General features: G+C 38.9%; 1 protein-coding gene, 1 long non-coding RNA gene and 1 other non-coding gene across 4 annotated transcripts in view; 2 read left to right on the top strand and 1 right to left on the bottom strand.

The window, feature by feature from the left end:
• KPNA4 (karyopherin subunit alpha 4) overlaps positions 1-9503 on the top strand; it is an 18303-nt gene extending 8800 nt beyond the window's left edge. Inside the window, exons 10-16 of the mRNA XM_009634440.2 lie at positions 494-625; positions 849-977; positions 2610-2714; positions 4296-4367; positions 5077-5239; positions 6377-6471; positions 7589-9503. Of these exons, the coding sequence (XP_009632735.2) occupies positions 494-625; positions 849-977; positions 2610-2714; positions 4296-4367; positions 5077-5239; positions 6377-6471; positions 7589-7687 (795 nt within the window). The 3' untranslated portion in view covers positions 7688-9503. The remainder of the gene's footprint in view (positions 1-493; positions 626-848; positions 978-2609; positions 2715-4295; positions 4368-5076; positions 5240-6376; positions 6472-7588) is intronic.
• On the top strand, positions 1309-1632 carry LOC118451837. Its single transcript, XR_004841413.1, has one exon.
• The window catches only part of LOC118451833, a 10187-nt gene continuing 1411 nt past the window's right edge, over positions 7664-16439 (bottom strand). Inside the window, exons 3-4 of one of the 2 annotated variants that reach the window (XR_004841404.1) lie at positions 14655-16185; positions 7664-14142 (exon numbers count right to left, since the gene is read on the bottom strand). This is a non-coding gene — a long non-coding RNA (uncharacterized LOC118451833). The remainder of the gene's footprint in view (positions 14143-14654; positions 16186-16439) is intronic. The other variant, XR_004841405.1, reaches the window with a different exon arrangement.

The following is a 16439-nucleotide window of genomic DNA, read 5'->3' as shown; positions in this document are numbered from 1 at the left end:
TGTTAGAAGGAATTCAAAGCTTTTCTTAAATTTTGTGGTGGAAAGCCAAGAGAAAAAATAACTTGATGCCATATGATGTACAGTGCATTGGTTTGAGAGTACCAAATGCCCGTAGCTTAATATTTGCTAGGGCTTTAACTTCCTTCTGGGGGCAAGTCTTTCGTATCGCACATTGTCTACCAGTACTTCACGAAAAGAACAGATATAATTGAATTGCTTTTATTATATCCTTCAGAATTTAAGCTGTCATTAGCAGCTCAGCTGTTGTTTAGCTGGTTTTTTAATCTTTGTGTATTCTTTGGAGCTAGAACAGATTGAACAACAGCTGTATTGCAGCCTTCTGTAGAGTGTATAAGGTTTGTAAAAATGAAGTGGTTTTTTTGCTGCATTGCATCAATTCTGGATTCACAATGAGAATTGTTTTAAATTTTAATTTTTTTGTAAGCCTTGTGATATTTCTGTACTCCTTACAAATAAATGTTTTTACTGTTAGATATTGGTAGATACAGTCTGGGCACTCTCATATCTAACGGATGCTGGCAATGAACAGATCCAAATGGTGATAGACTCCGGAATAGTCCCTCATTTGGTTCCTCTTCTCAGTCATCAAGAAGTTAAAGTGCAAGTAAGTTTGGATAACTTCAAGGAAGTGTTGCTCAAAACTTAATACTAGAGAAAGTAGCTGGTTTCTTTTTATAGTTCGTGTTGAAGTTGAGTACTTTTTCCTGTGTGGTGCAACATTTGCATAAAACCTTTTGTTTTTTTAACTGTTGCTGTTTGAAAGTATGTACTCAACTAGAAAAAAGTCTTTGATTAAAAGAACTCTTCAAGAAAGTGTTTTGTTTCAGACTGCTGCACTGAGAGCTGTAGGAAACATTGTCACTGGTACCGATGAACAGACACAGGTAGTTCTGAATTGTGAAGCTCTTTCACATTTTCCAGCACTTCTGACGCATCCCAAAGAAAAAATTAATAAGGTAAGTAACCGCAGAGAGATTGCACCCAATGGATAACTTTTTATATTTGACTTAGTTGTTTTGGATTCCACTAACATAGTGTGGTAGAGATTTGAGGAATTGGCTACTTAAACCAGTTTATGGCAAGAGCAGGCTGGGTACTGAAATTTTTCTTGACGTTAACATCCGTAGAAAATTCTCTAAGGAGCTGCAAACTTGTATTGACAAGAATGTTGTTTCCTGATTCTTCTAATGGAATTTTATTAAAGCTTTATCTTGCAATGCTGGATGTTGACTTAAAAGTTAAAGTTCTGGATATGTGAAATGTCACTTTTAATTAAACTGACTCTCTTGGAAGTGATGAAATAGAGATAATTGGATGTCTCTTTGAATTGAATGTGTGTGATAAATGGAATTTAAACCAAGTTAAATTGGGGGTGGGGTGTGGGGAACGTGTGTGTGCGTGTGCGCGTATGTGTAGAAAAGGCTTTAAATGGGGGCACTGATAATGCAGTGCTGATTCCGGAGTGCATCTGAGGCATGTTGTTAATTTCTGGGGTGCAGCTTTACAACATTGCCAATGATTAAAGCCCAAAACAAGCCCACCAGGAAAAGCCTAGGCATCCTAAATCTCTAACAGGTTCATTAATGAAAGTGATCCTGTGATCTGATCTGAGAGACTCAGTTGAATGAAATAATAGAATTTCTGAATCTCATGTTGAGAGAAATACTCGTCTAAAAAGTTGCCATGCCAGATAAATTGAAAGGAGAAGGAAATTGAGGAGTGATGGTGGGTGCCTATGAAGGGGAGAAACTTCTCAACTGTAAGATTAAAAAAAGTTGATACTCTGAATATATGTAATTTTATGTGAATCTGTGTTCGTTATTTCTTGACTAAATATAGATTCCCACTTCAGAAGGGGGGTAGGAGGCTCTCAATTCTTCTTTAACATAAGAATCCAGATATGGTCTTTGGCTTAATTCAAAATTTCAGCTGTTCAGGACTGGAAGGGCCTACTGGGGAAGAGATCTCTTCTTAGACACTTTCCTAGGCACCTGCTGTTCATTGTTGCTGGAAGGAGAGAGTCCTGGGCTTATGGACAGAATGATTATAAAGGGTCACATAACTTTACAGTATTCTTGACAAGCAAGCATTTAAGTAATAGGTGTTGCATTTTCTTGATGATTGATAGTAAGGGGAGAAACATTATGAGGAAGGTGAAAGAACATACTTTTTTCTGCCACTTTCATGTCTGGAAAACATGATGTATTTTGGAGCTCATCTGACCATCAGCTAAAAACTGCTGTAGCATTCATTCTCAGTAATAAAATCAATTATGAGTGCTCATTTGTAGCCTTGTGACTTTTTTTGTCTCCAAATCATTCTTCCTTTTAATATGTGAATTTGGAGTATTTGGTTGTAACTTGGCAACAATGAAGGACTGAAGAGTCTTGTGGGGTTGCCTAAGGCGAGACTGTCTGCTTTGTTACTTGTATGTCTAGTCTACTTACTATATATTTGATTGTGTTTAAGATTGACTAGTGTATGAATTGCAGATCTAAAAATGCAAATGTATAAAATCTTGCTGAAGTGGAAATATGATATAGAAGACTATCTGAATTAATAATTTCTCACATCCTTTTATTTTGCAGGAAGCTGTGTGGTTCCTATCTAACATCACTGCAGGAAATCAGCAGCAAGTTCAGGCAGTAATAGATGCAAACCTTGTTCCAATGATAATACATCTTCTAGATAAGGTTAGATAACAAAAAGGATTTGAGAGTTTGCTTCCTCCGTTGGGGAAAGTGACATCGAATTCCTTGCTTGATGTTTTTACATTGTACTGCAAACGTGGGGGGCAGGGTTAAACTACACTCTTGAGCATTTTTCATATGCTGCAAGATAAAATACATTACTGTTGATATGCTTTTCCAAAGTACTGTGAGATGATGAGTGCCAAGTATACTGGGGAAAGGAAGCAGATGAAGAGAAGCTCTTTCTCAGGTCCTCCTAAATCTCATTCAAATTCTTTTTCTCACTTTGTAAATAATGGAAGTAAAATTCTTCACTCTCGTATGTAGTGTTACATGGGAACAGCAATGAATTAGTTCCCAGCACTTTGCCAAAGCCTAAGGTCTTCATCCTTTTTTCCCCACATTATCTGGAAACATAAGGAAGTGCTCAACGGTGGCATTTATTAACCTGTTCCTGCATTTATCTAGTTGAGAGTAATCCATGGTCCTGTGACACTAGATTGAGGACTGGGATGTTGTCCCATCTATATTTTTTTTTTAAACAAGTAAAACAGCATCAACAAAAAATAGGTGTCAATATAAAATAACTGTAGCTTTTCTGTGTTCAGTTTTTCCCAGAGAAAAGCAGCACGCTGTATGCACGGATGGATGTATGCTTCTTTTCAGTAATAGATGAAACTTGAGATGAATGCTGTTAGTACCTTTTTATTAAATTATAAAGTCAAGTAGTTGCTCGCAAACACTTCTGAATGCTTTTCTCAGGCTTTTTCACAAAGTCTCTCATTGCTTGTTGACTGCTAGGAACTGAATGCTTAATGGGTCATCGTTTAGGACTTCAGATACCTGTATTCCTTTTCAGTTGTTGGGCATTAGTATCTTCTAAAAGGTTAGTTTCCAAACCACATTGTGCTCCCAAGGGATCTGCCTTGTGAGAAAGGGTAGCTAAAAGCATGTTTTTTAAACAGGAACAGTACAACACTTCTATCTTTCAAACATTTCCTACTTTTTGCTTTATTCATTACTTGGGTTTTCTTTCCTAAAGTGTGGGAAGAAGCCAGAAATACCAACCTTATGATGTGTTCAGCCATGACAAAGATGCAATATCTTGCTTCAGTGCAGAGGTGGGGTTGAGACTGAAGAAATACTTGTCTTTTCCCCTAAGTAACATACAGCTGTTGTTAACTGCCAATTTATTGATCACTGAAAAAAGAGTTGGAGACCCTTCTCTTTAAATTCAATAAGCAGACTTGAGTTGACTAACTTCAGAGGCAGACACAGTTATAGTATGTGCGGTGGTTTATCAAAATTGACACTTACTGCTTATCTCTCACTGTAATATGACAGCTGCTGATAAGGAATATGAGAGTGGAGTACTACAGTTCTTATGTACTTTGATGCAAACAAATTTCCCTTCCTCTGGAAGATGGATTTAAAAACATGGTTACAGGGAAGGGATGAACACCCTGTGAGTAGTGAAAACTGATGTGGTGACACTATGCAGAATGGACTGTAACAAATACAAGCTTTTACTAGAATACTACATAATGTAAAAACTGGCATATTTATTTATGGTTGTATTTTTAGGGTGACTTTGGTACTCAGAAAGAAGCTGCTTGGGCAATAAGCAACTTAACGATCAGCGGAAGAAAAGACCAAGTGAGTCAAACCTTAAAAGGTCCACTATCTTTCTTGGGTGCATTTGAGAGAGTGCCTCAGCTGATTGGTTTAGATGGCTTCTGTGCCAGGATTATGAGTGCCTGAATTCCTCCTCTGTCCAGTAACTCTTCCCTTTTCCACAAGGGATTTAAGAGTAAACTTCAGTTGTTGTTTCTGGAATGACCCAAGATTAGGAGTATCAATGGGGATTTGGACGGAAGCTCTTCTGTTAGGGTGGCCTAGTAGCTATGAATGATTGCATTCAGGCTCTGATCAGATTCTTGGTCGTTCAACATCTCTTTCTACTGTTTTGTGCCCTGTGGATAACAGTGTGATAATTATAATGATAGCCACTGAGTAGAAATATACTAGTTTCTTATAAGCCCAGAATATGAAATTTGTAGCAGGGTTGGGGTGGTGGTGTCATTCTTCAAAGATGAGGTTGAAACTCTTAGTCTAATACTGAAAAATTCACAGTACCTGCTACTTGTATGTTCTATACTTGAAATATATTTGTGAATTATGTTACAAGTATTACCTCTGTACTCTAAAACAAGAATTTCTGCAAGTGACTGCTACAGAATACTCTTCACCTTGTTGGGTAACTTTAAATACTTGAACTTCATTACACTTGTTTGCATGTGTGCTTGTGGTGCATTGTTTGCTTCTGTCACACTCCTGATCTAACTATTTGCTTTTTTCCCCTTAGGTGGCATACTTAATTCAACAAAATGTAATTCCTCCCTTTTGCAATTTGCTGACAGTAAAAGATGCGCAAGTTGTGCAAGTGGTTCTGGATGGACTAAGTAATATATTAAAAATGGCTGAAGATGAAGCAGAAACCATAGCCAATCTTATAGAAGAGTGTGGAGGTATGATGCTTAATATTTTGATACTGTTTTTTCAGAAATTAGTTGTTTCTTTTCCTACCATGTGTATATGCTGTTGGCTTTACTATGTGTTGGCACGGATGTTTTAAAGCACATGCTTTCTTAAAAGTGACCTTTTCATGCCTATCAGGTGAATGTACTTGGCTTTTCCTAACTGATTAAGTTCCTGATCAAGTAAAATGTGGAGGAGCTGGATAATGGCACTGAAGTTTATTAGATGCCAATTTTCAAACAGTTTGGTGTACTTGTCAAATAGTTTCTGTTAATGGAGGGATGTTATGCTTACTTTAATAACACACAAGTCATGTCCAGGTGAATTGAGGGGGCAGGGGCCTGAATCTATATACAGTGGTTGCAGAAATATGATACCTTTGATTTCTTAACGGCTTTTAGACTTTCCCTATATTGGTTGCTGTTTAAGTTGACTGAAACTCTTCAAGAATGAAAGATAGTGATATTAAATTTGGGCACAGGTAAAAACCCTGTGTGGGATTTTGTTAACATGGAGTTGAATAGTCTTTAATACAAAATCCTGAGTGTGGGGGGGGAAAGCTTAATTGATTGGTGATAGTGGGGGAGGGAGAAAAGAGGTGTTCATGCCTAAAGCTCTGCTTGTCAGAACCTCTCATGTCTGCTAATAACTTATACTGGAGCTACTTGCTATATAATGAAGCTACAGGTCAGTAACTGATAGCATGTGTGCCACCAGCAGTGTGTGGATTTGGAATGTCACAGCTGGGGGTTACTACGCCAAGTGCTGCAAAGGTGTTTTTGTGAAAAGGGAGTATGTCCTAGTGCTTGGCCCCTGCCATATTTCCACAGATTAGCATAATTCTTCATAGCAAGAAGAGAAGGGAAGTACTATCATTGCTGGAATTGACTTTTTACACAATATTTTTGTCATGGTGTGTATTCCTCATTCTCTGATATATTTCTTCAAATCTCTAAGAAGCTTTTATGCTTTAAGTGTGTCAGATGAGTTTAACACCATCTTGTTCATTGTCACTCTATTGCTAGATTTGGTTTTAAATACATCATATGATGAGGCCTTAAGGAGAGGGAGGTTGTTTTGCTGAACTTAGTATTTTAACTATTGTGTTTCTTATGTGTTTATTGCAGGCCTGGAGAAAATTGAACAGCTACAAAATCATGAAAATGAAGACATCTACAAACTGGCTTATGAGATCATTGATCAGTTCTTCTCTTCAGATGATGTAAGTGTGTAATAGCTCTGCTATCTGTTTTTGTAATTATTTGTTTATTAGTAAGGTTCAAGATAAAGGCAACAGCTCTAAAGCCTGCTCTGTGACACTTGTTTGTTTTTTTGGTGAAGAATGAGCCCTTATTTGAACCTGTTGCATATCTTATCATTCTTCATGATGAAGTATCTAAAGATCTGATGCCTCATTTAAGCCTCACCTCTAGGGATTAAAATACTTGGCTTTGTATAGTTCTCTTAACAGTCAGCTTCTGACTAAGCTTGACTTTTCACATTTGATAAGCTCCCTGCTGACTTCAGTACCGAATCTGAGATTCTGCTTCTTAAGAAACAAACAGTTTTGAATATTTTAGTGACTTCAGAGGTAGGGTGTGCTGATAAAGAACGTTGTTTTCAGTTTAAACATGTAAATCAAAAGAATGTTTTAGATTTGTATGCACTTTAAATCATAAAAGTTAATTGCATATAAAGGAAATGCAATCATATCAGTCTGTGTCATGAAGTGAGAGTATTTTCTACTTGTCTGAAGAACTTTTGGGAGCAGATTACTGCAAAAGTTGTAGAGCTCAGTTGCATTCATGCCCTACTGTCTGCACCGAAGTTGGTTTTGTGCTAGAGTTTTCGCTTTTATACGAACAAGGCGATGTAAGTAAGCCTTGTTAAGCAACTCATATTTTGCATATACAGCAGGACTTGGAATTTAATCTAGTGTCAATTTGGTAACCTGCACACTATCTAGTTAAATTGAAACTGCAGGTGTGGTGTAATCCTTACTTGACTTAATGGTATTGGTCTCCCTTTAAGAACTGTGACAGTTTATAAGCTGGCAATAAGGATGGTGCACGACTGGCAGAATACTTTCCAAGAGTGAAAACTGGAGAGGCTGTTAGGTGCCATGTAGCCTACCTACTAAATAGAAGCTATAAAACATTTTGGCTTAAATTACTTTGTCATTATAGCGCTCTTACTAAACTGGGGGAGAAGAATGGCAAGGCTAGATGCAAGGAAGTAGATTACGTGAAGAGATGGAAGCTCTTCAGGATTGTCTGGCTCCCTTTTAGTGAGGCTTTTGTCTTTCTATTCCTACTCATGATGTTCTTGTTCTGTTACAGATTGATGAAGATCCTAGCCTTGTTCCAGAAGCAATACAAGGCGGAACATTTGGTTTCAATTCATCTGCCAATGTACCAGCAGAAGGGTTCCAGTTTTAGAGTGGTATTTTGGAAGTTAGGTACAATGCAGCACTGAATAAAAAAAAGGTTTGATCCATCAATCTTGGCTCATGGGATCCGCTGCTGCATTAAATCGGGAAAGAAAATGTGAAGATTTCATTTGGAATCACAGAAAAGCCCAAATGAAGTCAAGATGGCGAGTGGGTGCGAGTGAGAATGAGTGGCAAAATGTAATGAAAAACTTCACACTGAATGCTTATTTAGATTGTTCAAAGAAAAAGGGCTACAGGTCAAAGATCTTCAGTGCCTGAGAAGGAACAATGACTTACTAGAGCAATTGGGGGGAAATGCAGTACTATCATCATCAAGCCTTGTAAGCATAAGAGAATAGGATGCCCATATAAGTCCAAGGAGAATGAGCCCAGGCCTTGCTATGAAGCACCGTGTGAATGGACAACATTGGATGAATGTCTGGACTCGATGCTGTGGAGCCAGGCTCGTGTTTCAAATACAGGGCTCTTCAGTCCTGAAGCAGGCTCCTAGTCCTGGAGTGGCGTGTGTACGAGAGTATGGTTGTGATGCTGTATGTGAACGCATGCAAGCTTGATTCGCCTTCAGGGGGCTGATAACAAACCTAGTAAATCATCAAAATGAGTTCATAAGTGTTAACTTACACTGGACACAAAAACAAAGACCGGTTTAGCAGCAGACTCTGGTTTACTCCTGCAGCCTGTGTTTCTTTTTTGTTTGTTTTTTTTTCCCCTCTTATTTTTCTTTTAATTATTTTTAATTTCTTTCCTGTATGGCTTATTAGTTGTTTGTAAAGTCAGAATTTCAGGAAGGCTTCCCTGTGCATTTGCACCAGATGAATGTTTGATGTTATGAAAAGCTTTCCATATCATCAAAACTAATTTGTAGATTTTTGCATGAAAAAATCATACATTTCCCTTCAAATAGACTGTGTTGCAGTACACAAGTTGCCATAATAGTAGAAAGCAGTAAAATGTGGTAATAAAATCTCATCCTTTTCATTTTCAAAGATAACATGAAGACCTTTGCATGTGGTAATCTACAGCATAGTTCATTTTTAGATTTTGTTGAGTCCTGTAACCAAATGTTTCCGTTGTGGTAGAATACCGTGCTGTGTTTCAATGTTACTTGTTTTCAAACTTTGTTTTCTATGAAAATGATATGGAAACTTCTAAAAATGAAATTTGGTGCATATGTACTGCCGAATAAAGACCGAAAAAGAGGTGTGAATAGATGTACAAATCAAGTCATGGTTTGAACACCTTTAATATGCCTAATCCAATTGTTTTAGACTCTTTTTATCTTAGATGTAGGCAGCCATGAACAATCTATTTTGAGCCACTTTAGAGAGAAAACTTTGTATTTTTAAAACTTGCACAAAAAGGATGCAAGTGTTTTTATAATTGGAGTAATACCTCAGTTTTGAGGTTCTGCACACTAAATTAAAGGTGACGTTACAAATTTGTACAAAATGAACTCTTTATAAGGTGGCTCATTGTAGGAAATGCTGTGCCTTCCCCTTTGAGCACAAGTGTTGCATGAACAACAGTTTGCTATAATAAAACATACCAGATTAGCCACCATTAGCATCTATATCTACCTTGTGTTTTAAAATCAACTGGTAATTCTGAAACACTGTAGAATGGATAAAGATTATTTTGTGATCATAACTCTTTGTTGGACTAGAGTATTTTTGCAGCATTCCTTGTCATCAGAAACATGGTTAAAGTTTAAAACTAGAAGCAGCGGAAACTAGCTTGTGAAATTTATCCCAAGTAGAGTGCAGGCTAGGCTGTCTTGGGGAAATAAACATTAAAACTTGCAACAGTGTTATGTTTGGTGTGTCTTTGTATGTACACTCCAGTTTTCATCAAAATGTGAAGATGATCATTGGCAGGAAGTTACAGTGAGATTTCTGAATCTCTTGGCTTGTTTGGGTTTTTTTTACCTGCCAAATATCAATGTGTTGTGTGCTATGTTTTGTAGGCTTGAGGTAAATAACTATTTTGGTATAAATATTAAGAAATAATTAATTTGCCTAATTGCATAGTATGTATTCACTAAATAAATTAGGACTGTTTTCATGTGGAATGTAGGGAGCCCTTAGAGGAGGTAAAATGCTTAAACTGGTGTTTTTAAAGAAGTTGTGACGCCGTAAGTAAAATTACACTTATTACTAACTTCATACTTTTAAAATACCTTTGTGAAGGATGTACTGTAGAAAATTGCTTTATTGTTAGAATCCCTTCTTGTTAGGGCTAAGAGGAGAACAGATGTTTGTGGAAACACAGAAGCTGCTAAAACAAAAAAAACCCAACCAAAGCACTATGGCAAGGTCTGTGTTTACTGCTAGTGAATGCCTCTTCTGGGCACTTCCCCAGCTGTGATGTACTTACAATTACCTTAAGCAGGTGCTGTTCTAGCTGCAGCCTGTACTTTCTTATGCTGTCACTGGTGGTGTTTTGTTGGGTTTGGTGGGTTTTTTTTAAGTGGAATATTCTCTTCGCCTGCTTTGCAGCAGATCCTGTTACCGTTCTGTTAGTTTACCAAAATACAGAAAGCTTAAAGATTCCAGCATCCACGGGGTGGCAGTATTCGGAGTCCTGAGGAGCAAAACTGAAGCCAGTTTGTCCAATGCCTTTTTTCCCAAAAGTTGCAGTTTGAGGTAATGTAATTAATTACATTGTTGGGAAAAGGGGAGTTGTTTGGGAGGCCTGGGATACAAACAAGAAATAAAGATTTTAGGAGTGCTAATCAGATTATTAAGATGTCAGAAGGCAGAGTTACTTACAGGTACCACCTTGCATTGCTGCAGTGGAAGTCACAGACCAATTTTCTGCCAAAGTGTGAGATGAGTAAGTTTTAGCTTCTGACTTTATTGAGCAGTGGAATTAGATCATCAACAGAAGCAACTTCGATGTTTCCCTTGAATATTAAAAGTGTGGTGGTGAGTGTACTTCTCAAGCTGTTTGGCAGCAGAACACTGCTCTGTGATACTTAGATTGTCTGTAACCATGCAGATGGCAACTCTTTGGTCCCTGTTCTTCAATTCTAATAAAACCAGAGATGCAGAGATGGGGTTGTAGGTTAATCTATTCTCAGGATTTTGAAGTAGAAAATTAGCTTTTCAGCTGAACTGAGGGTAGCAGATCTCTAGAAAAAGACCCCTAAAATATTAAAAGGATGAAAGTTAATCCAGAACATACACTTACTCCAGGTAGGATTTTCATTCCAAGGAGCAGCATTGTTGGACCAAATTGGAATTTTAAATCTTGGTATTGGACTAACTGATGTAGCTAGGAGGAGTAGTTCTATGGACTAGTATGCTGAATTGAAAGAGATAGCTTGAGAGAAGTTGACCCTATTTCTTTCTCTCCCACTGCTGCAAGTAGAATAGCCCCTGGCTGTGAGGCCTTTCAGCATAGGAGAGACGTTTGCCTCGAACAGAGACGTACTGTTCGTCTTTCTTCACAGAATGGTATCTTCTGGTGGATCACAAGCATTCCCAGTAAGTTGTCCATTTCTACCGTTTTGGTAGTGGAACAAGCTGGTCCAACTGTTAAAAAACAGTAATTTCTGGGTAGTGTGTTAAAATAGCAAGCAACTTAAAAGGGTTTCAAGTAAAGAGAAGTGCTGCCTAAGGCAGCTTAGCCAGCCCTGAGCAAGAGAACCCGATGACTTCTGTGTAACCTCTTGCACAATTTCAAAAGCCTAAGGAAAATGGTGGATGTGCCAGGAAGAAAGGAGGGGGGGTGTGTGACTTTCTGCTTGAAAGCGAAGAAATGTGTATGTATTTGTTAACAGCTCCTATCATATAGTACGTTGCGTAAATTACCAAATTACTGCTGCTGCTTTATAATTAAGAATGTCTTCATATTAATACGTGTAGACTCTGCCACTTTTAACTATAAATGTTTCCTCAACTCTGCATGTCACCAAATTACTGGCGGGAGTGCTGGTCACAAGGCTGGAAACAATTACAGAAGTCCTGCATCTGGATCAAATAGACTTTATGAAAGGAAACTTAGTAGCAGAAAATGTGTAAAGTTTACAAACTCTTCCTAATAGTAAGTTTTAGCTAGTGCCAGATTAAAACTCAGAAGGCACACAAAATCTAATTGAAAGAGTTAATATTGCTTCAATACCTACAGAAAAGTGACTGGAAACTTAATTTCCATAAAGAAGTTCCTGGTTCTTGCTAGTAAGTCCCTTGAAATGGGGGTCCTGTTATTCTGGTTTGGTGTGCTCTAAAGATGAGGAAAAGTTTTCTTCAAGCTGTTGTGAAAGCTGTCATATGTTATAATACCTTTGATATACTCCTAAATTTCTGTAAGTCAACACTGAAAGCTGCTATTACTGGAAAACAACAAATGTGGGAAATTGTAAATGCCAGCTGTTGGTAAATGTGTTGCAAAAGTTTTGTAATTTGATGGAAAGGCAGATGGTCAGTAGTCAGACTTCATATCAGCAAGACCAGATGATGGTATGAAGCAAGCATGTCATTCCTAGAATGGCAGTTTTTCAGATTGAATGTTGCTTCATCTTGAATTCTTAATTCTTTTAAATACATAAAAATAAACTGGGTATAAACCAACATCCATTCTTATTTTGAACATCAATTATTCATACTGTAAATTATTGTCAAAACCACTCGTTTGGTCTTCTGCGTCTGTAGCTTTTTCTTAAGACTTTCCTGGTGTGTTGAGGAGGGCAGTAGAGGGGAAAGGACTATAACATTGTATTATTATGTTTAATCTAGTGTACGTACCCCAGAAATAAAACTACTCCCAGGTTTAGTGCTCGTGCCATATGGGTTCTTTGAGGCACTGTGGAGGTCTTCTCCTGTTGTTGCAGTGTAGTTAAGATCCTGGAGTTAAAGTTATCTATATGTTCCCATCCACCACCACCACAAAAGTTAAGAGAATCGATGAGCTGGAGAAGCATCTTTCAAGAAACATGAAACAGATTTAGATCTTTCTGAGCTTGGCGTAGGGAAGGAAGGGGGGTAATCTGATCCCATGGACAGCTACAGGCTCATAGTCTGAAAAATATGGTTATCTCAAATATATTAAAATGAGAAGAGGAACCAATAACTATAGCAGTTGGTTTGGCATTGAAATTAAGGCAAAAATCTGAGTGCTTGGTCAGCCTCGGAGTGTTTTCCTAAGTTGGCTGTCCATGCAACCAGTGAAGCTCTGTGCATGGCTATCATGGGTAAAACCCTTGCCTGAGCAATATTGTGACAGTCAAATCTTACTTTGTCCTACCGTATTACTTCCCTCCTTACATGCTTACAACTTTTTTTTCCTTAACTATATGCCCAATTTACCTCTTTCTCATTCAAGCTGTTTGGAACCTGGCACGGATTCAGACTCCTTTACTCACACTACGCAGTTCATACTCCTTTTTCTACTACGTTTGACAAGGTATTTATAATGAACCAGAAGCATGCAGCCAGTATTTAGACTTTGGTGGTGGAACCAAAGCCTTAGTTTGCAGGTTGGTTGTATTGTGGACCTGAAAAAGGCTTTCCTCACCTAAAATGTTGTGTTTTCTCTAACTGCATCATTGGTTCTAATATGTTCAGTTACAAACCTTGACCTGCTTGGCTACATGGCATTTCATTTTTTAGCTGCTGCGAGTTTGTGTGTTTTGCCACATGGCAGCTTTCTAAGCTTTTTAGAATTGTAAAAATACAGAAAAGCAGGGGGTTTTAGTGCACTGAACCTCTGAAGTGTGTTCCAGATTACCTGATTTGTGCTGAGACACAAGTGGTATCTACGTTGCTATGCCTGTTCCACGTTAGTAGCCTTGTGGGATACCTATTTTGCACTAGCTAAGCATCTTCAAAATACAGTTTTTGTTAACGATTTCCTTTTTTCACCTGACTTAAACTGCAGAAACATCTTTTAGCAGGTTATTACTGTGCCAGAGCCCGAGTGTGGTTAGAAGGGGGCTGTGTCTTAAGCTAATGTTTTCAGAATGGCTCTGGCATTAATACACTGCAGACCGTCAGCTGTGTAGATGGTCACTGGCCCACTGTCTTGTCCATTGCAATTTTGGCCAGGTGTAGAATTCTACTAGAAGATACTTACTCCCCATATTTAATTTGAAAGATTTGCAGCTGTGATGCAGCTAATGTAATGCTAACAATGGAACATTCACATGCTTGCAGCCTCTTCTACAAATTGGGCACAAGGGCAGAATAAACTATGTGAAGATTTGTATATCTGGCTTAATATTACTTTTTCTTGTTCAAATAGTAAATAAAATGTTTGAGATGACATCTGTGTGATAGAAAGTGGATTGCTGCTCTGTCAGTGAATGCACACATTCTGTTCATCTCTGACTTTTTATGAAATGTGCTCTCATCTTGACATACCCACAGCAGGTTGTTTAGTAATGACCCATCTGGTATAATGACCTGTTATGTGGCATAATCCTCCAGCCAATGGATCCGTTCTCTGAAAAACAAGTTATTTTCTGGGTTAGTTTTCAGCTAGTTCTTTGAGCCCACGTGGCTCCTTGAGCACAAGGGAGGTGGATGGACCTTTGTGGTAGATGCAAATTGTGAAACTGCTAGCTGGGTGAGAAGTGGAGGCAGGGGATAAGGAATGTAATTCACAAATCAAACAGTATGCAGAAACAAGGGTATGTAGGGCCCATCAGCAGGCAGGGTGAGCACAACTGGCTGGGATCTATCCACTTGCAATTAAGGGTAAGGTCAGGGTTTAAAGAATGGTTTTGACGGAGCAAGCCACTTTTTAAAACCTGGTAACTTTAACTAAGACAGTCTTCTGGCTTGAGAGGATTGAACTGTAAGGTGGTAAAAAGTAAAGGGGGAATTTCCCCAGTTTACCCCAAACTCCTATAAAACCAACAATGTAAGATGTACTGATTATTTACATAGCAAAACAGAATAGCTCTGGATTGCTCATATTTTATCTTATTCCAAGCTATAACAAGACAACCATACCTTGCACCTGTAGTCTTCTACTGTCCTCTTTCATGTATTCCTGGGAATAGTTTGAGCATGTGAATAAACCAAATGAATGCTGTTAGCAAAACTTCCACTGTGGGACATACGGAATAGTCATGGAATATATAATGAAGGAACACAGCTTGAGAAAGAAACACACCATGTTTGGACTATGTATTTGCAAAACAAGTATGTAAAATATACCTGCAAACCTACTGTAACATTACCAATATGCAGGATTGCCCCAGCACGGAACTAAAGCCAGAGTAAGAAGTACATGCTGTTTTATTTCTTATTAACTGTTTTAGGTTCCACAAATCTAAGCAAACCTAAACTGAAATTGGTTCTTTAAAGAACCATTATTTTGGAATTAATTTTATAATTAATTTATCTCTAATTTTAGAGGTAAGCAAGTATTTGGACTTAAGCTTTTTTTTTCCCCTCACTTTGCTATGGCATCTCTTCTGGAGATGTCATTACCTTCTTTTAGAAATGCTTTTAAGACATCTAAGTCCTGTTCTCAAGTAAAGAAGGACCTAATGTTTCTCCAAACCCTGTTTTTTGAGGAAAGAATTCTTTTTCAACATCTTAAGTCCCTTTTATAGCAAAGCAAGAATTCTACTGAAGCTTTCTAATTCATAGGGCTTTCTGGATAAATCTCTTGCTGTGTGGTGTCTGGATAGTTGCCTGAGCAGGCCTCGTGAGGCAATGAAGGTAGTCAAGTGTCTCTGGGAAGAGTTCTTCCCTATGTCAGTTAGCCTTTTCCTTTATTCATGGGAAACCTCTTTCTCATGTTCCCTTTCCTGTTTTGAAGGAATATGCCTCTTCCATTTTGGAGCCAGCTGTCTCCTGTACGATAAGGAGACTGTGGCATTTGAGTTTGTATCTGCTTGCTTGGGAGAAAGGCCTTCGTCTGTCTGGAGGTCACTTTCCTTGCAGATGCTGCTGCTTGCTTAAGAGTCCAGCCTCTCCTTGCAATGAAGAAGGAAAGCCATGCATGTTGCTAGTGCCATCTTGTTCATCTGTAGGGCAGGGGTTTGTCTTGCTGCTTGATCCTGGCAAGGCAAAGAGTCACAGCGGGTTTGAGCTGTGCCAAGGCACTGCAGCTCGAGCCGGCTGTGAGGGTGCAAGCAAGGATACAGACGCAGCAGCTTGAGCCAAAGGTTGAGGAGAGGCCCAAGGGCCAAAGTTGCTGCACAGTGCAGAGGTGGTGCCTTGTCAGTGCCCAGAGACTAGAGCTTGTGGCTGCTGGCAGTGAACAGGGCAGCTGAGCCAGGTGGTCCCTAGCAAGAAGTCGGTTGATGTACCTTGGACCACAGCCCAGCTAGGGTAGGCTTGCAGCTGTGCACATTATCATGAGGGGTAAGCACTGGGCTACAGCCGCCTCCAGGTTGCCCCTTCACCACCCTTGTCCTTTCATCGCCATCAGACAGTGCAGATGCTTGGGGCCTGTTGTGGACAGACTCCTTCCTCCCGAGCCTGCGGGCAGCCTCGCTGCCTTGTTGGGTTAATGCATCATGGAGAAGGGCTGTACTCAAAAGAGGGAGAGAAGCAATTAGCCCTGCTTGAGGGCATGTGCTGTGCCCTGAGGCAAAACCAGAGCTATATGCCCAGCAATCCCGTAATCCCAGGTCCTGCAATCAGGCCCATCCGGAAACAAATGCCTCCAAATTCTAGAGCTACCAGTTAATAGGTCAAATCCTACATGACATTCCTATTAAAAACCACACAAATAAGTCAGTGTTACTAAAGTATTTTTCTATGTGTCCCCCATCTGTTCTG

The sequence above is a fragment of the Egretta garzetta genome, unplaced genomic scaffold (assembly GCF_000687185.1).
Source record: "Egretta garzetta isolate BGI_Z169 unplaced genomic scaffold, ASM68718v1 scaffold172, whole genome shotgun sequence".
NCBI lineage: Eukaryota > Metazoa > Chordata > Aves > Pelecaniformes > Ardeidae > Egretta > Egretta garzetta.
This window is presented reverse-complemented; position numbering and strand designations above follow the sequence as displayed.